General features: G+C 41.7%; 1 protein-coding gene across 1 annotated transcript in view; it reads left to right on the forward strand.

Moving 5' to 3' along the window:
- The window catches only part of QRFPR (pyroglutamylated RFamide peptide receptor), a 37,471-nt gene extending 19,187 nt beyond the window's left edge, over positions 1 to 18,284 (forward strand). The window contains exons 2-6 of the mRNA XM_048508848.1: positions 3,025 to 3,183; positions 7,597 to 7,658; positions 12,844 to 13,079; positions 14,667 to 14,764; positions 16,361 to 18,284. Of these exons, the coding sequence (XP_048364805.1) occupies positions 3,025 to 3,183; positions 7,597 to 7,658; positions 12,844 to 13,079; positions 14,667 to 14,764; positions 16,361 to 16,755 (950 nt within the window). The 3' untranslated portion in view covers positions 16,756 to 18,284. The remainder of the gene's footprint in view (positions 1 to 3,024; positions 3,184 to 7,596; positions 7,659 to 12,843; positions 13,080 to 14,666; positions 14,765 to 16,360) is intronic.
- Positions 18,285 to 26,663: the final 8,379 nt, after the last annotated feature.

Below are 26,663 nucleotides of genomic sequence, written 5' to 3' on the forward strand. Positions count from 1 at the left end.
TTCCACTCTCACCAGTTTTGACTGCTCAGGTGGGGTATCTTGTAACTGCGCCACCCTTGTCTGCTAAATAGCTTTGCCAGTCATTGATGCTGTGTCTCTTCTTGTCATGTCTCACAAAGCCCACTGACATCAATAATCAATCCTATTCTCCGCAGTAATATCCCTCAATCTATGGCTTTACCTGCAAGACGCAATCACTTTGTGTTGTACCTGGGCCCGTCGTGAGAACTGTCCATCAAATGTCCACTGCGAATACAGTACAGTACTTGGAGTTCAGTTCTGAGGGGCATGGGGCCTTATTCAGATCGGGAGCACAGCACATGAAGGCTTAAGACTAATCTGTGCTGGTTTTAGAATCTGAAACAGCCCCAATGAGCTACTGTGTGTCCCCACCAGGGACATTTAAGGAGATCATGCTGTTGAGTTTTAACTGACACTTAATGAACTTTTCCATAGTATGTTCCAGGCATGAAATGAGAAGAGGTACACCTCACCTGGGAAAGGACATTGAACAGGTTAAATCCTTTAAATACCTAGGGATCCATCTTCAATTCAACACCAAATGGGTACATCATAGAAATGCAGCGGTGAAGGGATGTACTTCCACAATAAATGCAGTGAATAACTTTTTCTACTCCAAAGGCCAAAAGCACATTCCCTCTGCTTTAAAGGTCTTCCAGGCCAAAGTCTTGCAACAACTCCTTTACGGGGTTCCGATCTGGATTACCGTTTGGTCCAATGCGGTTGAAAAGGTACAATCAGCATTTCTCTACAAAATATTTGGAGTCCCACATTGTGTGCCTTATGGGGTGCTATGCTTAGAAATGAGCCATGCACCCACAGTAACTACCAGAGGCAGCTACTTACCTTTAAGTTTTGGATAAAGATATGCTTTCAGCTACAACACGGAAGCCTACTGCATAGGGCCTTAGTTGAGGTCCAAAGCTTACAGTGGTGGAATATAATCAATGGCAAACTCAATTCATTGGGTTTCTCCTTAGAGGAGTTGGTATTGAAGGACCCCCAACAAATATATAGCCTAATTAAACTTAGACTATATGGTCAGGAGTATCAACATCTAATCAATCGTGCAACAACAACATGCTCCCCATTGTACTTTGGTATAAACCCTGAGCCTGGCACGATGGCCAAATATTTATTACCAATCCCGGATTCTAAACAACGCTGGGTACTGACTCGAGCCAGATGCAATGTTTTTTCCCCTGCCCTTTTGCAAGGCCGGATTGAGAAGCAGCCTCTTTCACATAGACTATGCCCTTTCTGTCCCACCATGGTGGAAACATTGGACCACATTTTATGTTATTGCCCAAAATATAATCCCCAGAGGGAAGCTTTAGTACTACTGATAATGGGAAATGTGCCCCCCAAAATATCAATCCCAAAATTGTTAAACAGTAATAATCCTTCTATACTTGGGAGAATAGCCAATTATTTGCTGCAAGTCATGTCCTTAAGAGGTATGTAAAATAGGCAAGTACAAAACTATTTAAATGTGAAATACTCCATACCTCTGATACTCCTGGGGTATTTTAGAAGGTGTTTATAAGGAGCTCACTGTTATTTATTGCATTTATGGAAATTTAATTAATTTATAGTATTAATTAGTATATACAATTTATAGATCTTGGGGAAGGCTATACCTTTTTAGCAAATAGGCTATGAATAACGAATATCTTAATCCTGTCTTTTAAATGTAGTTTTACTATACCTGTTCACAATCCCATGTACAATGGAATGGACAAAATTTTTTAATCTTCGTTATTTTTATAAATGAAGTGTGATTTTAGAATGTAAAACTACTCATAGACGCCATGTACAACTCTTTTAAATTTAGTGATGGTCTATACTCACGCTTTTGTTTCTTATGCCAATAAAGGTCTATTGTATTGTATTGTATTGAGAAGAGGTAGTTTACAATTGCCTTCCTTCAGAGGTGGGATCCAGCAGGTTCTCACCAGTTCCCGAGAATGGGTTACTAATTATGTGTGTGTGCCGAGAGGGGGTTACTAATTGGGTCTGCTTTTCCATTAGAAATTCCATTAGGTCCAAAAATCATAAAGTCCTGTTGTTTCCTATGTGGCTGGTTAGCGAAGGTAGAAAATGGGATCATTCTCCCTGTTGGGCTGTTTTAAAAACATGTTTTAGAAATATGGTAAAGTTCCTTGTTTAAGGAAAGTATCCTTCTTTTGATTTCTGGAAACAAAATTAATTATTTGAAAGTATTAAGTATTTGACAGGCAGTCAATTAGAGGAGAAGTAGTTGTTTCTGTTGGCAGTATATGATAGGACTTGCTATAATGAGTTTAAATTATGGACAGAAAGATACCAGCTGGAAATTAAGAACTTTTTTTTACAGTAAGAATTTTTTACAGTAACAGAGAAATTATTAATGCCCCGCCCCCGGAATTCCTGGCCACGCCCCTGTCGTGCCCTGCCCAGCCCCATTGGCACTATGCCACTGTTTGAATCCCACCACCATGGGAACCTGTTACTAAAATTTTTGGATCCCACCACTGTGTGGAGGTGGTTATGTGTTGTGAGTGGGGAAGCAACAGGGCCATGTTTGGAAAAGTAGACTACCTCCTGTCCCTTGCTGTGCTTGAAGTGGAAGCCGCAGTGATGAATGGAAAGCTTGAGAGTGGGAATGGGAAAGCAGAACAGAAGGGAAAGGACAAGATCACTTTCCCTTACATCAAGAAGTTTAGATAATGCTTAGAAGAATGAACATGTGACAATTGTTTTAAAAGTGTGGTATCATTGGGGGCTGGGGTTTGCTTCCACTGTTGCATAATCTACCCAGAATTAAACACTTCTGAATTACTGTGAAATCATTGGGACTTAAAAGTCATCAACTTTGGTTGGAGTGTATCATCTATTAAATGATTCAAAAACATGGCAGGCAAGATGATGATGTTTACTGATACTTTCAGCTTTGTATCTTTCTTGTACTTTGTGATGAAGGCAACATTGACTGGGTTTTTTTGTTTGTTCCAATCATTTCAGGTGTCTTTGCCTGCAAGATGGTGCCATTTGTCCAATCTACTGCAATCGTTACTGAGATTCTTACAATGACTTGCATTGCTGCAGAAAGACATAATGGGATTGTGCATCCATTAAAAATGAAATGGCAATATACCAACAGAAGAGCATATACAATGCTTGGTAATGTATTATTTACTATTAGGGCACCCGTGCTTCGCTACGCGTACTCCATCACAGGCTCTCTATTAATTTCGGGGTGACATTCAACATACTTCTTTACAGCCTGTTTGTGAACTTTGGGGTGACATGCAGCATATTTCCTCACAGCCTGTCTGTGGACTGATGGGTGTGTTTTCACATATTTTGCAGCAGCTTCCTGTAGTTGTCTTTTTCTAATGCAATGTGTTATTGCTCTCTTTCACCTGGTGGGCTCCAAAAGACGTTGTGTGGAAGCAGCCGTTGTATTTTCGGGATGCAGAAAGGGAGTGTTCTGCCATTGGATGCTGATGAGTGAGAAGGCTGTGAAGAGGTTCAGGGTAGGGTTGAAGGGCAGGGAGCTAGACTGTACCGCCACTGCAGCACATTCCTGGGGACTCATCCAGCCACTTTAGAGCACGACACCAAGCACAGGGTGATTCGAGGCCGAGAGCAATAAAGTTGTCTGCACAGTAATCAATCTGATGTCCATATGCAAAACCCGACAAATGTTTAGTAGTCCAAGGTGATAGTATGGTTTGTAATCTGTTTTGATTGTATTTGGCTGTAGCGTGACGTTGTTAACGTGAGGGTAGGTGGAGGAGTACTTTTTCACAGCCTGTCTGTTAACTTCAGGGTGGCATTCAGCATGCTTTCTTGCAGCCTGTTTGTTGAAGCTGGTGGTGTTTAACTGTTACCCCTAGAATGTTCATGCAGCATGTCAGTGGACTGAGGGGCTGGTTTGCCCTTGGCTTAGAATGTTCGCACATTTGGCCAGAGATGAGCAGTTAAAACAGCAAATGTGTAGTAACTCGAGTAAAACTGAATATTTTGAAATATTCTTTCTTAGTGAGCACTTAAACCACATAATGAACCGGTGTGCCAAATTTCAACATTGTAGGTTAGGTGGTTTTTGAGTTCTGTGCATGAGTCAGTCAGCGAGTGGTATTTCACGTTTATAGATATAGATATACAGCCCAAAATTCTCCTAAGTGGGACCCAGTGCAGATTAAATTGTTCCTTCATTTTATTTTCACAGTGACTTTGTGGGGTAAGTCACCCAGCAAGCTTCCATGGCAAGGTGGGTCTCCCAGATCCTTTTCTGACATAAAGAACAAATTGTCTATGAAACAGATGCAGGATATGAGAGCAAGGGAGCCTGCTTGGGAAAGTTGGTTTCTATCATTGCTTTAATAATCCACTTGGAGTAATTACAGATTCAAGTTTTCTTCTAATCTGTCTCAGGTTATATCCTTTTAAAAATTATCTTGTCTGATTCCCCTCATTGTAACTCTCTTCTACGTGATCTGCAAGCATTTCCTGACCTCCAGTAATGTTTTTCTGAGAGTCCATGTGTTAACATCTGTGGATTCTAGCAAACCCAATAAATGTAACAAATATACAAATTCAGAGGCCAACAGAACTAAAATTCAGTTCTCAGGCCTAATAGAGAAATCATCTGAAAAATGCTGATATATGGGTGCTGTGTGGTTAAAATGCTGATATAGTTTGTATTGCTCTTGGGCCCTCAGATCTCAGTGTTTGTTCTGTATATGGTTTGGGAATGACTTGTTCTAATTGTTGTAACCCTGAAAAAATTATTGTTGCCACTGAAGGAGGTCAGCTGAGAATAGTTGACACAAGAGAGGTGTAAATGCACCAGATTTAAGGGAAGAATAGAAAAAGCATGAATGTTGCCTTAAAATCTTCATTGCTGCATAACTGAGATAAAAAAGTAGTTAGATAATATTTGGATTGTGTCAGGTTTCTTTTACGTAAAATTTTGCTTGTTTTGTGCTAAGATTAAAAGATATCTTCTAATTCAAATTTAGTCTGGGAGCTAGACAGTTAACAGAAGGAAACTGCTAGTAGAAGGGCAAGGTGTGGAAATATCAGCCTCCTCAATCTGTATTCAACCCTATTGGCTTTTAATAAGTTGTTAGTGATAATCAAGTGAAACTGGTTTGTCTGATCATGTACTAGATGAATTCCACAGACAAAGCTTTTTGGACAAACTTTTTTGCAGCTTCTTTAGTAAGCAGTTACCGGTATTTGTTCAACTTGTGTCACAAAACATGGCATTGGTATTTTCTTAAGTGCTTTGTAAGTCACTGAATAATCTTGCTGAAAGAAAGCAAACTTGTCTGTACATTGAAATAACTTTCACTTGCATATGTGTGAATTTTATTTTTCCCTTCCTGAAATACCCTTTTCCCTTCCTGAAATACCTCTGGTGGCCTGAACATCCACAACAAAAAAGCACCAACAATGCTTTTTAAAAATAGATGGAGTGGGCGATGTCCCTTTAAATAGATGGAGTGAATGATTGCCTGTGTTGCGTCCAAAGATAACCAAATGCTGCTCAAATTTACTCCAGGTATACATCTGCCTGGTGGGTGGATGGTGCTGTGGCTGTGCATTATATAAGCTTGTAAGAAAGAAACTGGTCTCTTTAGTTCTTTTTATTGACGGCTTCATGCAAGAAAGAAAGAAGCACACCTCATACGTGAAGAAAATAATAACATTTACTTATCTGAAGAAGACAATACGATACATCCTGCTAACAGCTGTAATATATCTTATCCATCCAGATTCCAACGTTTTGGTTTGTGGCTGCCCTTCAATGACATAATTTGGTATTTTTCTCATTCTTGTTTTCCAATGAGCAATTAGTAGATTTATTTATTTTATAAGCCATCCTTCCGCATTGGACAGACTCAGGGTGGCTTGCAACAATGAAAACAACAATGCCAAAATTGACAATTTAAAATACTATAATATAAGTCTTAAGTTTCAGTTAACCAGACAACCTGAATTAGCTATCATATATCAGATCAATAATATGAGCAAAAGAAAAAGGAAAGGGAATTTAAAAAGGGAAGGAAAGGGGGAAGAGAGGCCAGCCAAGTTGGACACTGTTGCAGCCTTCAAACTTAGTCCTTGCAGAACAACTCAGTCTTATTGGCACTGGAAAGCTGTAACAAATTCTGGTACATATGTTTCTCCTATGTAATTGTATATCTTCCTGTAGGTCCTCTGGTAGCAATCTCCTAGGGGTTCCCAGCCACAAAGTCATTTGGCTGGTTTCTATTAGAGCCAGGGCTTTTCCAGCCCTGACTCCCATTTGGTGGAATTAGCTGCCGGTGAACATTAGGGCCCTACTGGATATTAACCAATCTTGCAGGGCCTATAAAACTGAAATGTTCCACTGAGCTTATGGCTAAGGTTGCAATGAATCTATTACATCATCCTGGCCCCTGAGTTGAGCTTTGAATCCTCCCTCCTCCCTGCCCTGAAAGGAAAAAAAATATAAATATGGGGCAAGACTGGAGATTCAGGACATAGGCTATTGAGAGTCCTTGACATCTTGATCACCATCTCTGAATGTTTTAATGTTGTAATGATTTTAATGTTAAATTATTGGATTAAGTGAGAATGTTTTTATGATTGTGACTGAAACATGTGTAAGCTGCCCTTAGCCTGGTGAGGGTGGGATATTAAATCAAATTAAATTTAAAAAGTTTTCTAAATACACTTTTAATTCATTTTTAATTGTTAGAACTTAGTTGTTTCTCCCCTCTTGTACTCTTGCACTTTTATAGGTTGTTTAGAACAGCTGCCTTTTCCTTTGTTTTGTAGAGTCAGCACTTACTATTTTCTAAAGTACAAAATGTAAAAGTTTAGCACATTGCTCTAAATTTTTCCATAGGACAAAATGTGTCTCTCTTAGGCCCACTCGCATGGGCCAAAAACAGTGTCCCTGAAACGGTAAAAACAATGTTCCAGGGGTGCTATTTGCACGGCTTCTGCCTCTCATCGAGGCAGCACCGTGCTTCCCCCTCGAAACAGGCGGGGAAACACTGTTTCCTGTTTTAGGAAACAGTGTTTCCCAGCTGGCGTCGCTTTAAGGCGCCTCCTGCTTTCCCCACACTTGCCTTCTCTCCCTGTGGAGCTCCACAGAAATGAGGAGACATGCCCATGCTGCCCTTCGACCCCTGAGGGTTAGAGTGCAGCTTGACCGTGTCTCCTCATCCCTGTGGAGGTCCGCAGGGAGAGAGGGTAAGTGTGGGGAAACAAAACGGAGGTGCCTCCGTCGACCACAGCCGCTCTCGGGCCGCTCGCACCTCAGCATGCTGATGCCCCTGGGGCCACACTGGCATCATATATGTTAGTGGGTGTGCAGCCGCTGCGGGGGCCCATGCGGAATGGGCCATTGTATGCCTTAATTTTAACTATCAACCATGTATGCTGTTAAAGTTCAGCTGATTTTTCTGAAATCTGTAATCTAGGCTAAATGTTCCATATACCCATGTGGCATATGAAAACAAAAAATTGAATCGGTTACTTGAATTTTTTGTTCCCACTGTGTAACATTGCATTTTTGTTGTTGTTTTACAGGCATAGTGTGGTTGGTGGCAGCTATTGTTGGATCTCCTATGTGGCATGTGCAGCGACTGGAGGTAGGGTAGGGTGTGTGGTGTATTTAAGAACATACAAACATAAGAACTAGCCTGCTGGATCAGACCAGAGTCCATTTAGTCCAGCACTCTGCTACTCGTGGTGGCCCACCAGGTGCCTTTGGGAGCTCACATGCAGGATGTGAAAGCAATGGCCTTCTGCTGTTGCTACTCCTGAGCACCTGGTCTGCTAAGGCATTTGCAGTCTCAGATCAAGGAGGATCAAGATTGGTAGCCATAGATCGACTTCTCCTCCATAAATCTGTCCAAGCCCTTTTTAAAGCTATCCAGGTTAGTGGCCATCACCACCTCCTGTGGCAGCATATTCCAAACACCAATCACACGTTGCGTGAAGAAGTGTTTCCTTTTATTAGCCCGAATTCTTCCCCCCAGCATTTTCAATGAATGCCCCCTGGTGCTAGTATTGTGAGAAAGAGAGAAAAATTTCTCTCTGTCAACATTTTCTAACCCATGCATAATTTTATAGACTTCAATCATATCCCCCCTCAGACGTATCCTTTCCAAACTAAAGAGTCCCAAATGTTGCAGCCTCTCCTCATAAGGAAGGTGCTCCAATCCTTCAATCATCCTCGTTGCCCTTCTCTGCACTTTTTCTATCTCTTCGATATCCTTTTTGAGATGTGGTGACCAGAACTGAACACAGTACTCCAAGTGCGGTTGCACCACGGCTTTATATAAGGGCATGACAATCCTTGCAGTTTTATTATCAACTCCTTTCCTAATGATCCCCAGCATAGAGTTTGCCTTTTTCACAGCTGCCATGCATTGAGTTGACATTCCCATGGAACTATACACTAAGACGCCCAAATCCCTTTCCTGGTCTGTGACTGATAGCACTGACCCTTGTAGCATGTATGTGAAGTTTGGATTTTTTGCCCCTATGTGCATCCCTTTACATTTTGCTACATTGAACTGCATTTGCCATTTCTTAGCCCACTCACCTAATTTATCAAGGTCCTCTTGGAGCTCTTCGCAATCCTTTGTGGTTCTCACCACCCTACATAATTTGGTATCATCTGCAAACTTGGCCACCACGCTACCCACCCCTACGTCCAGGTCATTTATGAATAGGTTAAAGAGCACTGGTCCCAAAACGGATCCTTGGGTGACACCACTCCCTGCATCTCTCCATTGTGAGAACTTCCCATTTATACCCACCCTTTGTTTCCTGATCCTCAACCAGTTTTTAATCCATAGGAGGACTTCCCCTCTTATTCCTTCATTGCTGAGTTTTCTCAACAGTCTCTAGTGAGGAACTTTGTCAAAAGCCTTTTGGAAATCCAAGTAGACAATGTCCACTGGTTCCCCCTTATCCACATGCCTGTTTACACCCTCAAAGAACTCTAGTAAGTTTGTAAGACAGGACTTGCCTCTGCAAAAGCCATGCTGACTCTTCCTCAGCAGGTCTTGCTTTTCTACATGTTTAATAATTTTATCTTTAATGATAGATTCTACTAATTTACCAGGAACAGATGTCAAACTGACTGACCTGTAATTTCCTGGGTCCCCTCTAGGCCCTTTCTTATAGATTGGTGATTTATGCTTTTGTGCCCCAACTATTGTGTTGATGCCAATTAGTATCCACATAAGTAGAGACTTTTTTTTGTTCAGGACTGAGCTGTAGGTAACTACTGTATATACTCGCATATAAGTCCAATTAAGCACATTTTTTGTGCTGAAAAAGCCCTCCTCGACTTATACGAGAGTGAGGTGTATTTTAAAAAATATTTTAGGGTTTTTACTTTGTCGGCCACCAGGGGAGCTGTTTTTAGGCTAGCAGCACCAAAACTTAAGGGATTTTTCAAGAGACTCTCCTGATATACCAAACAAGTTTTGTAAAGTTTGGTTCAGGGGGTTCAAAGTTATGGACCCTCAAAGGGGGTGCCCCATCCCCCATTGTTTTCCAATGGGAGCTAATAGTAGATGGGGCTACATTTTGAGGGTCCATAACTTTGGACCCCTTGAACCAAACTTCACCAAACCTGGGTGGTATCATCAGGATAACCTCTTGCTGATACCAGACAGGTTTGGTGATGTTTGGTTTGGGGGGTCCAAAGTTATGGATTCCCAAAGGGGGTGCTCTCATCCCCCATTGTTTCCAATGGAAGCTATTAGTAGATGGGGAGTACATAACTTTGAACCCCCTGAACCAAACTTCACCAAACCTGGGTGGTATCATCAGGAGGGGCTCCTAAAGATACTCTGAAATGTTGGTACTGCTAACATAAACATTCCTCCCCTGACCAAAAATCCAGTTTTGAAGGGTCGACTTATACACGAGTATATACGGTATACATCAAATAATTGTAAAATGTGATGTTAAAAGTGTGATAGTAGAAATGTGTGCTGGAGGCATGTGAAAAGTGATTATAACTGTTGAGAAAAATGTGAATAACAGTAGGGTACAATTTGGCCTTGTCCTTAAGAAAGGAAAAAGAGATTTACAAGCTATGTTACTAGATTTATAGACAGCTTTGAAAATCATTTTCTTCTGGCCTTGTCTGGTCAAGCAGTCAGTTAAGTATGACTGCTGTAATTCTCTAATTCCAAGGTGAGTTTTTAAGCATTGTCACTTCAGTTCACCTTGGTTTTTATTCATATTTCACTGAGCATCTGCCATCTATTCTAAACAAATACTGTCTTATAAGGAATGGAAGATTGCTGCCTACACCAGCCTCTGGTTATGATTAATATTGGAATGGTCAGTTGCACCAGATCATTGCCTCTCCTTAACCCCTTCAATCCCTCTTTGCTGATATCAGGAAGGAAGGAAGATCAGAGAAGAGAAAGCCAGAGTCATCAATCAACAGCTTGCCTTAAATGAAGAAGCCCCTTTCTTACTGTCAGCATCCAGGGAGATGGTGTGTCTGTGTCTGGCTCATGGCTACTGCTGAGACAGGAGAAAAACGCAGAATTGTAATAGCTATAGCTGGTAGGTTAGCAGGTGGTTTGAGGGAGAAGTCACCAATCTTCAGCATGGCCTAAAAGAAGAAGTCCCTGAATGATTAGGATTTGGAACATGAAAGAGGATGCCATCTGCTCAACATTTTCACCTCTGAATGCCACCTGTCCAGCTTAGGCAAACATTCTGCTGTCTACAAGATCAAATTTCTGCTTCTGTATCATCAGGGTTCTGCAAACAGCTTCAATAAGAACAACTGTTTTTATTTAAATATAATTTTTTCTCCAAATTAAAAAAAAACGCATTTCCCTTTTCATTTAATTGTGTGTTTATGGCTTTGAATTGTACTGGGCTTTGAGAGTCAATCTGTGGGAAGGATACAATGGACATATACATAGGTATGTTTGCATTCTGCCTCAAGAGTGACTGTTTGCATTCTGCCTCAAGAGCCAGCATGGTGTAGTGGTGAAGATCAGGTGCACTCTAATCTGGAGAACTGGGTTTGATCCCCACTCTGCCACTTGATCTGTAGAGGCTAAATTGAGGAACCAGATTAACTTGTGCACTCCAACACATGCCAGCTGGGTGACAATGGGCTAGTCACAGTTCTTTGAAGCTCTCTCCGCCCCACCCACCTCACAGAGTCTTGGAAAATTCTCCTGTAAATGCCCATTAATATTGAGTTTAAAATTAAAATTAAATGTAAAGTTTAAATATCAAGTTTAAATTTAAAATTTAAAGTTTATTAATTAATTTAAAACTGATGATCCTGCATAAATTCTATGCATTTTCTGTGCTAGTATTATCTTTGTTTCCTTTTTAACTTCTCTTTCCCACTATGATTACTTTCAGCTATAATGCCCCTACTTATTCCGAGTCATTCGTTTTCTTTCCTATGAATGGCATCCTTCCCAGAACAAACACTGAATTCTACAGAATTTTGGTTGTCTCTGGAAGTACAGTGGTCATTACTAGTAAATTTTAATACATTATGCTATTTAGGATCCAGTTTAACTCTTAGTTTTACTACTAAGAATCCTTCATTAAAAAAAACACTTTTAAATTTCTTATTACCCCTGTTCTGTTTAATGGAAAAATACTAGCACATGGTAAACCTGGTGTGTATGAATGTATATTCCTTCTAAGAATTTTCAGACTTTCCCTTGTGTAAATCCTTAAGTAAAGGCACTGCTGGTTTTTGATTTCCACAAGACTGAACAAAAGTAATTGGTTAAGATAAATATTGCCCTAGACCAGGGGTAGGGAACCTGCGGCTCGAGAGCCGCATGCGGCTCTTCTGCCCTTGCACTGCGGCTCCACGAGCCGAGCCGCTGGCTTCATCCTTGCCCGCCCTGCAGGCAGCAGGGCGGGCGCACCAATTGTCCACAGCCGACTGGGCCGCGCCACGGGCTTCCCCTCTCGCCCGCCTTGTTCGAGTGGGGCGGGCGCTTTCCCTGCGGCTGGCAAGGCCAAGCCGCCGGCTTCATCCTTGCCTGCCCTGCAGGGAGCAGGGCGGGCGCACCAATTGTCCGCGGCCGGCTGGGCAGCGCCGCGGGTTTCACCTCTCGCCCGCCTTGTTCGAGCGGGGCGGGCGTTTTCCCTGCGGCCGGCAAGGCCAAGCCGCTGGCCCCATCCTTGCCCGCCCTTCAGGCAGCAGGGCGGGTGCATCCATGCGCTTCTCAGAATGAGTGCAGTAAAAGGTAAAAAACCCCAATATATACAGCGTTATCTTTATTTTAAATGTCAAAAATTATTTGCGGCTCCAAGTGTTTTCTTTTCCCATGAAAAACGGGTCCAAATGGCTCTTTGAGTATTAAAGGTTCCCTACCCCTGCCCTAGACACAGGGCTAGCCAAATTAATGGAATTTGGTAGGGCTGGACCCTGTGAGAGCCATGTTGTGCTTCCAACTGTGTACAGAAACATCCACATTCACCATGTAGGCCAATTAGTTTTGTTAGAAATGGATAGCTATATGTGTCTGCCTAGCACATGGCTCAGTGGTAGACCATGTGTTTTGCATGCATAGGCCTCCAGGTTCCATCCATGGCATCTCCAACTCAAAGAAAGTCTGGTAGCAGGAATGGGAAAGTTTCTTCTGCTTGACAGCCTTGTTAGCCAAAGTGGTCAATAATGTTCTAGGGGGACAATGGTTAAGGTAGTTTTTTTTAGGTTCATTCCAGTTTATGTTTAAACCTTTACAGATGTCTGAGTAAATTGTGGGACTGTGTGCGTGAAGTGTGATTTTTCTATTTCCTGTATTTCAGGTTAAATATGACTTCCTTTTTGAAAAGGAGTATGTTTGCTGCTTGGAAGAATGGGCCAGTCCTGTTCGCCAGAAGATTTATGCAACTTTCATATTGGTCATTCTCTTTCTTCTCCCACTTATGCTCATGCTGTTGCTCTACAGTAAGATTGGCTATGAGCTCTGGATTAAGAAACGAGTCGGAGATGCTTCTGTTCTGCAAACTATGCATAGGAACGAAATGTCTAAAATATCATGGTTAGTACATGGTTTCTTTGAGGATGTTAATAGTAGCAATGATGTACAGTAATAACAAGACAAATGGGAACCCACAAGGGCTTGTGGGAGGCATCTTATTTTCCCTTTGCCAGCTATTCCTCTTTTCCTTTCCTGAAACCCCCACAGCTTCTTCTCTTTCCCTGTCTCCTTCCAGGGTTGCCTACTTCCTAGTGTGGCCTGGAGATCTCCTAGAATCACAACAGATCTCCCAGCTACATAGATCATGAGTAATCATAGGTAACCCTGTCTCCTCCACACTCAACAGACAACCTACCTTTATCTGCTTCTCTGTCTTAAGCTGTCCCTCCCCCCCATCCCCATCCCTAGAGGTCTCTGCCTAGGAAAACTGTAGTTTAGTTGTGTGGGCCAGGACTACATGCATGACAGAAGGAAAAGAAGGAGGAGAAGGAGAAGAGGAGTAGTAGTAGTAGTAGTAGTAGTAGTAGTAGTAGTAGTAGTAGTAGTAGTAGTAGTAGTAGTAGTAGTTTGGATTTATACCCTCTGTAAGGAGACTCAAAGGGGCTTACAATCTCCTTTCCCCCGCTCACAACAACACCCTGTGAGGTAGGTGGGGCTAAGACAGCTCCACAGAGCTGTGACTAGCCCAAGGTCACTCAGCTGGTGTGTATTGGAGTGCACAGGCTAATCTAGTTCCCCAGATAAGCCTCCACAGCTCAAGTGGTGGAGCGGGGAATCAAACCCGGTTCTCCAGACTAGAGTGCACCTGTTCTTAACCACTACGCCACAATCAAGGACTGTGGTCCTTAAAATGAGTGGTACCTCATTTTACCTGTATCCTTCTTCATATATTATTTTATCTTTCCCTTCTCCTTTTTCATCTGCCTCATTCTCTCTTCAGCCATTTACCAGCCAGTTTCCCATCTTCAGCTATACTAACTAACTAACTAACTAACTAACTAACTAACTAACTAACTAACTAACTAACTAACTAACTAACTAACTAACTAACTAACTAACTAACTATATTTGTATGCTACCTTTCTTCTCGCAGGCTCAGGGTGGCTTCCATAAGATACAATAAATCTAGTAAATACAATAAAATACAAAATTGTGGTCACACTAAAATTGTAAGCTGATAGTTCCAAAATTAAAATGGATGGCACTTGAAATCTCAATATAATAATTGTCGCAGTAATAATAGGTCACCATTATTTTCATGCTTGTTCACTTTCTCAAAGAACTCAAAAAGGTAGGACTTTCTTTTGCTGAGGTAGGATTTCCTTTTGCAGAAGCCATACTGATTTCCCCTCATCAGGCTTTGTTCCATGATGTGCTAATAATTCTGCCCTTGATTATACTTTCTACTAATTTTCTTGGGACAGATATTAGGCTGACTGGCCTGAAAATTCCTGGTTTATCTCTGGATTCCCTTTTAAGGATCAACGTGACATTTGCTACTCTCCCATCTTCCAGTACAGTTACTGAATTTAGTGATAAGTGACATATATGCATTAGCAGATCACATCTCAGATCCTTCCCCATCACCATCATCTGTCCTGATTCATGTGCTAAAACTTTCAATACAAACTGTCTCTTTTCTTTTAGGAAGAAGAAGCGAGCAATCATTATGATGGTGACTGTAGTGGTTTTGTTTGCAGTCTGCTGGGCTCCTTTTCATGTAGTTCACATGATGATAGAATACAGTGAGTAAATAAGTCTTCTGAAATTGCAGGGATTTACTAAAAAAATTCTTTGTAGTTCTCTGCTCAAATTACCAGTGACGTTTCAGTTCTTTTTGTTCTGCAGTAATAATGTGTTCTTTCCCAAACCTAATTTTTAGATTATCACAGTTCATTGAGATTATGGGATTTGCTTTGAAAAATATGAATTGTTAGCTTACCAGGGATTCTGCTGTTGCTATCAGTATAAGTACAATACCCTTGTATGTTTCACCTAAGAGTTGCAATATTTATTTATTTATAGATTTATATCCCACCCTTCCCAATAGGGCTCAGGGTGACGAACATCAATATAACCCAGATAAAACAATACAATAAAATCAATTAAAACTTAAAGCAGTAGAACAACAAACAAACAGATGGCAAGAAAAACCCATAAAAGACACCCATGGGAGGTCACAATATTCTGGTCAGGCTGGCTGGCAAGATATAAAACAGTGGTGGTGAACCTTTGGCACTCCAGATGTTATGGAGTACAATTCCCATCAGCCCCTGCCAGTTAAAGTTAAATGAATGGGATGATGAAGCAGTGGTATGGGGGCTATCTTGCAGAGTCACATATTTATGGTATTTACAGTCAGCCTTTCTCACTGGGATTCAAGGCAAATTGCTCAGAAGTGACAGTCAACACGATGGGACATTCAGTGAACAATCAAATAAGATTTGGGTTATACAACCAATCAGAATTGAAACAAAGTAAAAGTGCATAGTAGGATCCAGTTTGTCGCCAAGTTTACACAGAAGCATAGGTCGCTGCCTAGGAGCTTCCTTAAACCCCAGCCAGTCGGGAGGCAGAGGGAGCTCCTTATTTGGGCAGTGACACTCCCTGATGTCACTGCCCAAATAAGGAACTCCCTCTGCCTCCCAGCTGGGGTTTGAGGAAACCAATTAATCCATTGGAGGCACTTTTTGGAGTGCCTCGAACGGATTAATTGGATTTACATTGATTCCTATGGGAAATGGTGCCTCGGTTTTCATTGATTTTGGTTTTCGTCGATTCCTTTCTGATGAATTATTGACGAAAACCGAGGTACCACTGTGGTTCCTGTCACACACTTTGACTGAACTATCCCTCAGAGATGTTTAGTTTGTACTCAGTTAAAACAAAGACAGTTCTTAACAGCAGGAATGATTCCAACCAAAATTCTTAAGGTTGTCCTCACAAGGGAGATATCCTCCTGTCTCCTCTGCATCACATTGTTACTTGCCCAATCAGAGTGCCGGAGACTACAGCCAATCAGGTGGCTCCTCCTGTTCCTAGGTTTCTTGTGCCACACTCTGAAGGTAAAACAGTTATTTTCTTAGACAGAACTGCAGTTTAAAATAACATGTTTCCTTGCAGTCCATCATAGATTTTCTTAGTGAATTTGCATTTCTCCCTTGAATATATTTAGTTCTAGATAAATTAGAATGCCTTATTTTTCTGCTACAAATGAATAATTTGAAAGAAACACATTTGGTAATGCAGAACAGGATGCCTTGAAGCTTCGAAGAAAGCTAAATAATGTTTGTAAGTAGGGTCTGAATTACTTGTTATAATACATATTTTCTTCTTTCCAGGTAATTTTGAAAAGGAGTATGACGATGTCACTATTAAAATGATAGTTGGTATAGTTCAAATCATTGGATTTTCCAATTCCATTTGCAATCCCATTGTTTACGGCCTTATGAATGAGAACTTCAAGAAAAACTTTGTCTCTGCTATATGCTTCTGCATTATAAAACAGAACCCATCTCCTTCCAGACGACATGGACAGTTGGGAATTACAGCGCTGAAACACAAGGAAGGTGTCTGTAAGAGAGAGCCTACCTACTCCGATGAGACCAGAAGGGAAGGGTTCAGTGAAGAATTTGAAGTCAAATTTTGTGATCAGGCCTGTGCCAAAAAGAATTCCAGGAGGCAGCTTGCTTTGTTTACATCTGAACTCAAAGGGTCCTCTTCACTTGGACATTAGTATAATGATCCTTCATTGGGGCACACGTGTTTCAGCATTTGACAGTCACTGCACCTTTTACCAGGCCTGATCAATTTAGGGCAGGGGTATTGAATTCTTGGTCAAGCTAGACCCAGCGGGAGGAGGTGGCTGGCAAGCCCCTAGCAGGCTCACCAGTCCAGATCAGCACTAGGATGGCTACCTCAGCTGTTGAGCTTACAGTGGGTTCACCAGCCCACAATGGTACTGTGGAAGGTGGGGACCTTGGGGGGGTGGGTGCGGAATGATGACTGAGCTGGCAAGCCCACAGCAGCTCAGATCAATATTGGGGGAGGTGGTAAGTGGTGGAAGTGGGGTGGCTAACTCAGCAGATGAGCCTGCAACAGCCTTACTAGTCCAGATCAGCACTGTGGGAGATATTCAGCACTGGGGGGGAGGGTAGGGGAGTGGCTGCCTCAACTTGTGAGCCCATTTGCTAGCCCAGATCAGCACTAGTGGGGTGTGTGTGCTGCAATGGGCGTGCCAGCCCAGATTGGCACTGGAGGGAGGCTCACCAGGCCAGACTAGGAGTGAGGTGGGGTAGGTACCTGTACTGGCCATCCCACTGTGGGATGGAGTGGCTGCCTAGACTGGTGAGCCCATAGGTGAGCCTGCACCAGGCCAACTCAAAAGCAGGGGCAGTTTTCCTCAGCTGGGTTGCAGGCCTGATAAGCCCTCTCAAAGGGCCAACTGCCAAGGGACCCTGGTTTACAGTCTTTATATAAACAGTAGGGACGTGATAGTCTACCTTCATGTACAATACATTCTCATTGTTGTACAAAGTCTTGCATTCTCCTTGCAAAATTTCAGGTTGCATCATCCTATTGAGGTTGCTGGCCTGAGGTTGCTGAGCTTGAGGAGTGCTCCCCCAAGTGGTGTCGCCTGTCATACCAATGTGACCCAGCAGTGATTTGATTGAACCATCTGACTTCCTACTCCACAGTCAAAACAATACACGAGACTGTGTGCCTCAGCTTTAGCACTGAACCTCTTCTTCTCTTCCTGTTTTATTTTACCCAACCCAAGAACATGATTCAGTACTGCTATAGAAATGGTCTTAGATTTGTTCTTGAAGATGGATAGAGAGCTGGATACTTTATTTGGAGAATGACAACATTGCCTGAGGATTCTGTACAAGCATTTGAAACACCATGTGAAATTGCTTTCGATCTCACCTCACGTCATATTCTTTGCAAGGACTTTTCAAAAAATGATCCACAATTAAAGTTGCTTGTACTTTTATTAAAGAAAATCTGTTTCTTTTTATCACATGTATTATTGCCTTGAAATAAATGGTTGAGTTGAAACATAAGCACTGCAAAACAGTGACCTCTTAATGACACTGCAGCTACTTAATGTTTAATGTGGGCATTTTCAGCAAAACCGTAAATGCTGCAATTACTAGAGATATTGAAACACTGGTAAAGTATGGCTGGTGTTTTTGCTAAGGTTACATTTTAATTACTTTATTTTCACTAAGCAAAGCCTGAATTAAAGGAAAGTAGATATGACTTAATATTGTGATTACCTTTGTATGGTCTTAGTCTTTATCTCATTACTTAAAATGAACGTTTAGATTTTCCAGGAAAAGCAGACAGCCCAATTGGGGGGAGTGAGAGGAAATAGAATGGCAGCTAGGAACAGCAACACGACACCACTCCCAAGGCAGGAATTGGTTGAATGGGCTCTGGTAGAGAGAGGAAAAAAATCTCTCACCACTCTCGGCTAGCCCATTCCCTAAACAGACTTATGCCATGCATTTTTCATGCGTAAGTCTGCGCCACTGAAAGAGGGCATTCCTGGGCTGAAACATCACTGGAAGCTGACTCTCCTGGGAAGGCCCCTGGAACATTTCCCTGGATGACATCACAGGCCTAATTGGCATAGCAGCAATGGCGCCTGGTCTGATTTCTGGGTTCAAGCACTGCTGCTGTGCTCCCCTGCGCCAGCTTAAATGCCTGCATGCCAGCATCGGTGCCAGTCTTTGGTGGAATAATTGGGTGGACTTAGCAGAAGAGAGTTGCTGGTAGAGCCCACAGTCTATCAATTTGAATGCAATGTCAAAAGAATGTAATCTAGCTTTCACGGCAGCTTCAGGCCATGATTTCAAATTCTGCTTCGTAGGCAACTGTAAATCATAGGGTTGGATCCAACCAGCATTTCTACTGGCAAAAAGGGGAGCAAGGGGTTCCATCAGAATGGCTATTTTGGAAATTATGAGGCCTGCATGGAGAAAAACCATGTGAAATGCCTGTGTAAGAACTGGCCAAGGTGGAATTAAAAAGCTGGCTGAATTCAACTCATTAATTGTTCATGAGAGAACATGAAGAGAGCAGCAGTGGCATAGGAGGTTAAGAGCTCGTGTATCTAATCTGGAGGAACCGGGTTTGATTTCCAGCTCTGCCGCCTGAGCTGTGGAGGCTTATCTGGGGAATTCAGATTAGCCTGTGCACTGCCACACATGCCAGCGGGGTGACCTTGGGCTAGTCACAGCTTTTGGGAGCTCTCTCAGCCCCACCTACCTCACAGGGTGTTTGTTGTGAGGGGGGAAGGGCAAGGAGATTGTAAGCCCCTTTGAGTCTCCTTACAGGAGAGAAATGGGGGATATAAATCCAAACTCTTCTTTTTCTCTCCTTCATGGGTTGAATTATCTGAACTGAGCCAATGTAAAATTAGAGCATTCTCTGAAGACCACTAAATGTTGTGGGGCCAGCGTCTCTGGTCCTACACAGCTGAATTAGTTTAAGAAAAACTTAAAAGTTAGAAAACACCCAAGAAACAGTTTTGAAACAGAAGATAAGTTTACTGGACAGCATAAGTATCTGACCAGGGTGTCCTCTTAAGGGTAAGAGGCACCCACACTTCATACAAAGGACCAATTTTTATAGACACAGAATTTAGAAAGTTACAGAAGGTTAACCCTCCCGGGTGGCTCTCGAAAGAGGCACGCCCAGCAGAGGAAGAACCTTAGTTTTTATAGATGCAGGAATACAGACGTCATACAATCATCATCATAAGAGTTACGTACATGATCCATACCTCTTTCACGTGCTACAAGCATGTACCTTAAAATCTCATTGGATAGAATCTGTCTCCTGGTCACAGTAAGACAGCCTCTTATTCTACATTCCTTCTGTTACTCAAACACTGCGTGCTGTTACCTTTACCCATGCAAAGAACTGCAATAAAGCTAGCCTCTGTCTCCAAGAAAAACCTGTTCTTCTGTTTTTCTCCCAGAGAGAGCTATGTCCTTAAGCTATGCAGGATTCCTTAGGATCATAAAACTTTCTTCTCCCAGTTAAAATGTTAAAACATGATTTACACATATTGATTCTAACCAATAGAATTATAGTGAAATACTAATACATGTGAATCACTCATTATCATTTCTGTGTTCATTCAACATAAATAGAAAAACACTTTTTCATTTGACTAATCACATTCTATTTCTAACCCAAAAACCAAAGTTATAAAATTGGATATGTCTGCTGTCACGTTGGCCCTCAGTGCCAAGATACTAAAGATGTTATCTTGCTTGCCTGACAAGCTTCTAGCAAGCTGGTAACATTCCTTTTGACCTACTGCAAAAATGCAGGCTTCAGCTGGTCTCTATACAGAGAACCATTTTGATTCATCAAATCTTTGGTTCAGGCAACTTCCATGTTTCTTGGTTAAATACAAATTTTATACACATTCTGGCCTGTCTCCACAATGTTTATAAATTAAAAGGGGTATGTACTGAACTCAGTCAATCTAATTTATGAATCTGCATAGATTTGAGTAGCATAATTCACTTTTTACATAGAAGTTTATCTACTTTGTAGTAAAAGCATTAATGTCAGAGTCTGACAGAACTACTTTTCCATGACATGCATTTTCTGATCGAGTGACGTTAGTTACATTAGTGACAAGCTTAAACTGGCTGATGTTTCTGTAGTCTAGTAGGACTGAGATAAGACACAACTATTCTAACAACTCTTGAAAGAAGCAACATATGAAGAATTCATGATAATGTTGTGTTGATGTGGATGAGTTGGTATGGCTAGCCCTTGAAAGAATGCATCACATGCGTCTTTATGCCAGTTACTAAGATTAAAAAATCAGGAAGACAAAACTGTTAAAGTTAGTTTCAAGGATATTACATACAGTAAGAGTTCAGCCAGCTTTCAGCCATGGGGAATGAATTTTCAGAAATATCTTTCCCAACTTGAAGGATGTATTCATGCCTGTATTGTCTTAGCATTAATCAACCTACAGTTGTTACTATTCCACCAATATTTGCGTTAATAATAACATGGCAGATTAGAACCAGTCAATGAGAGAAAAAGAAACAATCTAGCCAGTTATTACTCCCCCGCCCCCCATTACAAGCTGTTCATGAATTCTTGCAGAAACCTAATAACATTGCCACAACATGGGGACGAGATCCCAGGCTGTTACACAAATGCAAATATTTAGTTTGAGTTGTCAGTCTGGACTAGGGAAGCAGTGGCTTGTTTAGGCTGCTTGTTATTATGCAATGCTCATTGAGGAGCTCTAGTATTACTAGGCTTTAAATTGTCATTAATGAGAGGAATAGAAAGCATCTTTCTGCTATGTAGTCACAATGCACAGCTTCTGCAGCATTGAATTCCCTCCTTCATGCGTAATTGAACCTTTGCAGCCTTGCCTCAGTTTGCCACTAGATGGCTTGGACCCCAGATGGCTGGAAAGATTATGTGTGTTGCAGTTACTAAAAGCTGGTCTAACTAATTGCTGGCTTTTTTATTTTTAATGGGAGAGAGTCAGTTTATTTACCCATAATATGCTTGGGTGCAATGAGATCTTTAACATTCAGTGACTAACCTCATTAAGTCTGCATAAACTCGTTCTCCATTCTGTTTAAAACAATCACAAATTATTGGGCCTTCTGGCATGCCGAACAACATCTGTTTCTCTTTCCTTGCCTCTTTGATTGTCTTTCTTAACACAAAGTGCGCTAGAAAATGTTGATGAAAAATTATTTATTTATTTGGTTTTTTAAAACATTGCTATTGCTTTGGATTGTTTCCAGAAGGAATCACAAAATCTTCCTGCAGTTTTTAGACACCGGGCATGCACTGTTATATGAAACAGCAGACTTGATAATAGATGAATCAGTGCTTGAAGCAAATGTTGCTTCCTGCATAATCTTTGCCGTTAATCTTTCTTCTTTGGACTCTAAAAGTACTGTTTGAAAAAAAAATCATGATTTTCCAGCCAAACGACATTTTTTTTCACCAGCTTTTGAAAATATTTTGTGATTTCTCCATCGATTGTTTGTCCATCAGGATTGTGACAATATCTGTTTCCTCATCTCTCACAAACATCCCAATTTCGACACCATATTCAAGGAAGATTGCAAGGACAAGAACTGCAACTTTGTATTTCTAGGTCAAGATTGTAAGAATAATAACAAACAGCATGTATGCAGCTTCAGTATTCTGTGTACTTCACATAACCCATAAGGAATTAGAAACATGCTTTTTTGTGTGGTGTATACAAAGTGACACTCTAGACAGAAACCTTTGAAGAAATTATGCACTAGGAGAGGAGGGAAAGAGCTGCTAATACTCAAAAGCTGTGTATGTTCATGCTTTATAATTTTAACTTTACTGTCTTGGATTCAAACTCTTTATGTAGAAAGAAGTGTTCAAAATAGAATGGTTCTCCTGATTGTGAAGATTCATGCGTTTCTTTGGAAATAGGTTCTTCCTTCTATAGCATTTAACTTCTTGGGCAACAGCATGCCTTTCCCCAGTGGCATACCGCTAATGGGGACATGGGGTATCATAAGCTGGCCTGCAGAGAGACAGGGGGTACTGCAGCACCTGTCTGAGACGCGCCCCTCTAAGACCCACCTTCCCCCAGCTTCCCTGTTGACTACTGTAAGTGGGGAGGGGGGGGGGCGGGGAGGCAAACATGCCTCCGGGCAATAATTAGGCCGGTACGCCACATACAAGGATTATAACAGCATCCAGCACAGAGCCAAGTTTAGTGTGCAGAGGCCTAAAAGTGCCTTATTTGGCCCATATGTGAGAAACCAATGCTAATTTCAACATAGCATCCAACTTTTCCATGAGCACCATGTATTCAAGATACCTGTTGGATTGGGGTTAGTGTCTTACCCAAGGCATCTCAAGCACCAAAGCTTAGATTAGGAATCAGTTCTCAAGGAGCAAATTCAGGACTCCATTGTGCCATTGCTGTTATTGGCAACGCTGCAGGCCGCTCCATGGACAAGTAGTGCATCAGCTGAACTGCGGTGCTTAGTACGACTGCGCTTCACAAACGGTGTTCTTTTTCCTCAGTTAGATGTCACGGGTGTTTGGTGCCAGTGTGGGTCACCATTATGGGGGCGGGCTCTGTGGCACTGATTCCTGGTGGGCCCTCTGTGTGACTCTGGCTGCAGAGCGCCATTGTTGAAAAGACTCGCAAGTTTAGTGATTTTCAAATACACTGTTGTGGGGCTGCTGGAGGGTTGTTGCAGCACTGCAGCGCCGTTTCTGCAGCGGCAGCCGTGCGAAGTCTCCATCCATAACGCTGTTTTTCTGGCTTTTTTTGCTTGTACAGAAACAGCCGGAGCCAATAGGCTGAGCTGTTTTTGTATTATCCTATATGTATTGTCTTTATTAAGAGAACTTTTACTTTCCTAGTTTCTCACAGCTATTAGGTGTGGGATGTGGTGATAATTTCCTAATCACTTCTCAGGACAATACAGATGAGTAGCCAGCATGGTGTGACAGCCAGTTTGGTACAGTGGTTAGGAGCAGGTGGACTTTAATCTGGAGAACTGGGTTTGATATCCTACTCCTCCAAATGAGCAGTGGACTCTTATCTGGTGAACTGGATTTGCTTCCCTTCTCCTACACATGAAGCCCCACCTACCTCATAAGGTGTCTGTTGTGGGGAGGGAAAGGAAAAAGAGTTTGTAAGCCACCTTGATACTCCTTAAAAGAGAAAGGTGGAGTATAAATCCAAACTCTTCTTTTTCTAGCTTACTAATGCATTAGACAGAAATTATGTTGCTACCATTTAGTAAATGGTTGTTTGTATTCACTTGTTTCTCCCTAAATGGCTTCAAAGTATAAATTGTGTGTGTGTGTGTAGGGGGAGGGAACTGCTCCAGCATAAGAGGAACATGAAACTGGAAAGTGAACTTCAAGAAGTTGTGTAGCAGTCTTGAAATTATGTTCCCAGACAGATTGATGCCCACTGTATTTTGAGACCTTGCATTTTCCTCAGAGGCAATATATCTTTTGTGTGGCTTCCTTTAAAAGTAGGTGATATTTCCATAGAAAAAGTTATGTTTCAAGAGCATACTTTCTTATGACAGCACATCTAACAGCATACAAGTAAAATATAAATTTGAAGAAGCCCATAACTGATGGAAACAAATTGGGTTCCTATCTCTTTGCAGATGTTAGTAACTTTCAGTACACTGTCATACATAATTTTTGAGCTTCATTTATTGTAGTACCTTTTGTTCACTAACAATGCTTACAACCTTGATGCCAAAGATAAGTAGGGCGGGCCAGGGGAAAAATAGTCTTGCATATAAAATACTGCAATTATAAAGTTCTTTCTGGAAAGTAAATCATATAAATATTACAAGGTTGCCTTATATACGAGATAGATTTCAGTCATTTTAATTAAAATAGCATGCACTCATGAAGGAAAAGTAATGAGAAGTTAGGGCTCAATGGTAGAACATTTGCTTTGCATAGTTTCAGTCCCCAGCACTTGGAAGTAACAGATAAGTATGTGGAGTAAAAGGCCTCAGACCCTGGAGGACTGCCCATGTAGAAACCATGGGAAACAACAGGAGCTTTCTGGAGGTTCCCTGGATATAATGGGAGCTGGGATTGCCAATTGACTAGAATGGGTTCCATTAAATTCTGCACAAAGATACAAATAAAACAAGGACTGGGCCAGAGGCCCCTTCTGCACACGCAAAATAATGCGTTTTCAAACCACTTTCACAACTGTTTGCAAGTGGATTTTGCTATTCCACACAGCTTCAAAGAGCACTGAAAGCAGTTTGAAAGTGCATTATTCTGCATGTGCGGAATGAGCCACAGAAACCAACAGGATGGGCCTCTACAAGTAGAGTATTGCTGCAATCCTCTTTACTGGGAGTAAGCCCCAATGAATAACATGGGGCTTATCTCTGAGTAGATCTGCCTAGGATTTCTCTAAGACCTCTAGATGTGGAATGACAGTCCCTGGAAAAATAAGGATTCATAGATTGGAGTGATGGCCTCTGGGAATAGAATGATCTAGAGTGGAATGGCAGCCTACAGAATGGAATGATAGCTGTCAGGTGATGTGGCCAAATGCCTCCTTGTTTTGTGTTCCAATATTAAGCTGCTGTTTTGCTCAGTCTTAGATCATATTGAAACCTGCAGTGCTCATAAAACTAACTGTTGATTCATTTGTCAACGACTGTTGTGGGAAGAGAAGGCATGTGATAGGATTTCTATCTTGTATTGACATTCCTATTAATATCACAAACATCATTAAAAGAGAAAATTGCATGAGTTTGGCACTTGCATTAGGAGCTCAGTGTTCCGTTCTAAAATGTCCTTTAAATACTGCTGTTATGTTCTGCAGTGTTGCAAGAGGAGAGCATAAGGCAGGAATAGACTGGCCATCCTAGCCACCAGGACGTCTCCCGGGATCAGTGGTTTCTCCCCCACCAAGGCTGGGTTAATTCAGTGGTGAAAAGGGCATATTCAAGGAGGCAGCACCCAAGGCTCCCAGCCCACCTGATTCCTGAAAGAGTCGGCTGGTTGGGCAGCCAGTCTGCTTTTCCTTCCCTCCTTTGGCAGTGGGTGGGGCTTGAGTGGGCCATAGATGGGGCTGTTTTCTCATGCCAGTCTGCCCCTGAGCATGAGAACAAAACCCAAAATCAGTCAGCTCTTTGTACTATTGATTGTAGTCCCATTCCTAATGTAGTCAGCTCTTTGTACTATTGATTGTAGTCCCATTGGTGGGGGGTGGGGGTGGGGGTGGGGAAATACTTTTGGCATGTGTGGCATTTAACCTGCTGTGTAGTTCTGTTCACCATAACTATTGGGACCTAGTTCTCAGTTGCATCTGATGGTTTTGTGGTTGATCGATTAATTGCAAAACTCAAATATCAAACTTCAAAACATAAAACTTCAAAACATAAAATACCAAACTTCTAGAAACTGAGGTGATCAAATGCCTAGAAAAAGCCAACCTCATCTACTGTTGTGTCTTTAACAGGAACATTTATCACTGAACTAGAGAAGTGAAAACATTAAGATGACATCTCCTAGTCTAAGGTGACCCTCCATTGTTTAAGATATTTGAGTTGCAAAGAAAATGCAGATTTTTTACCACTGTGGAGCAGAAGTGAAGGGAGAAGTTGTAACTGCTGAACAACTGTACAGGCACATTGTTATAGGTGAGATGCAGCATCCCTGATGACTCTGAGCTCACCACAGACACTTAATTGTTGTGGCATCATTTGAAAAAGCATTCAGCAAAAGCATATCCAGCTGCACCCAATATAGAGTGTCATCTGTAATATCTGGTGTATGTTTGGTGACATCAAGTGGTACAGCCTGGAAATTTTTTCCCCCAACAAAGTCTTTTCAAAACTTCTCAATGGATTTATAATATGCTTGGAGGTACTGACATTCCTATTTAAATTCCTTTGATCTGAGACAGATCAATGCCCAGCTCTTGTTCCTGATAACCAGTAGAAGGATTGGTTTTTATACCCTGCTATTTTCAACCTTAAGGAGTCTCAAAGCAACTTACCATCATCTCCCCATTGTCTCCCCACAACAGATACCTTGTGAGATAGGTGGGGCTGAGAAAATTCTGAGAGAACTGTGCAG

This window comes from Sphaerodactylus townsendi, linkage group LG10 (assembly GCF_021028975.2).
Source record: "Sphaerodactylus townsendi isolate TG3544 linkage group LG10, MPM_Stown_v2.3, whole genome shotgun sequence".
Lineage (NCBI taxonomy): Eukaryota > Metazoa > Chordata > Lepidosauria > Squamata > Sphaerodactylidae > Sphaerodactylus > Sphaerodactylus townsendi.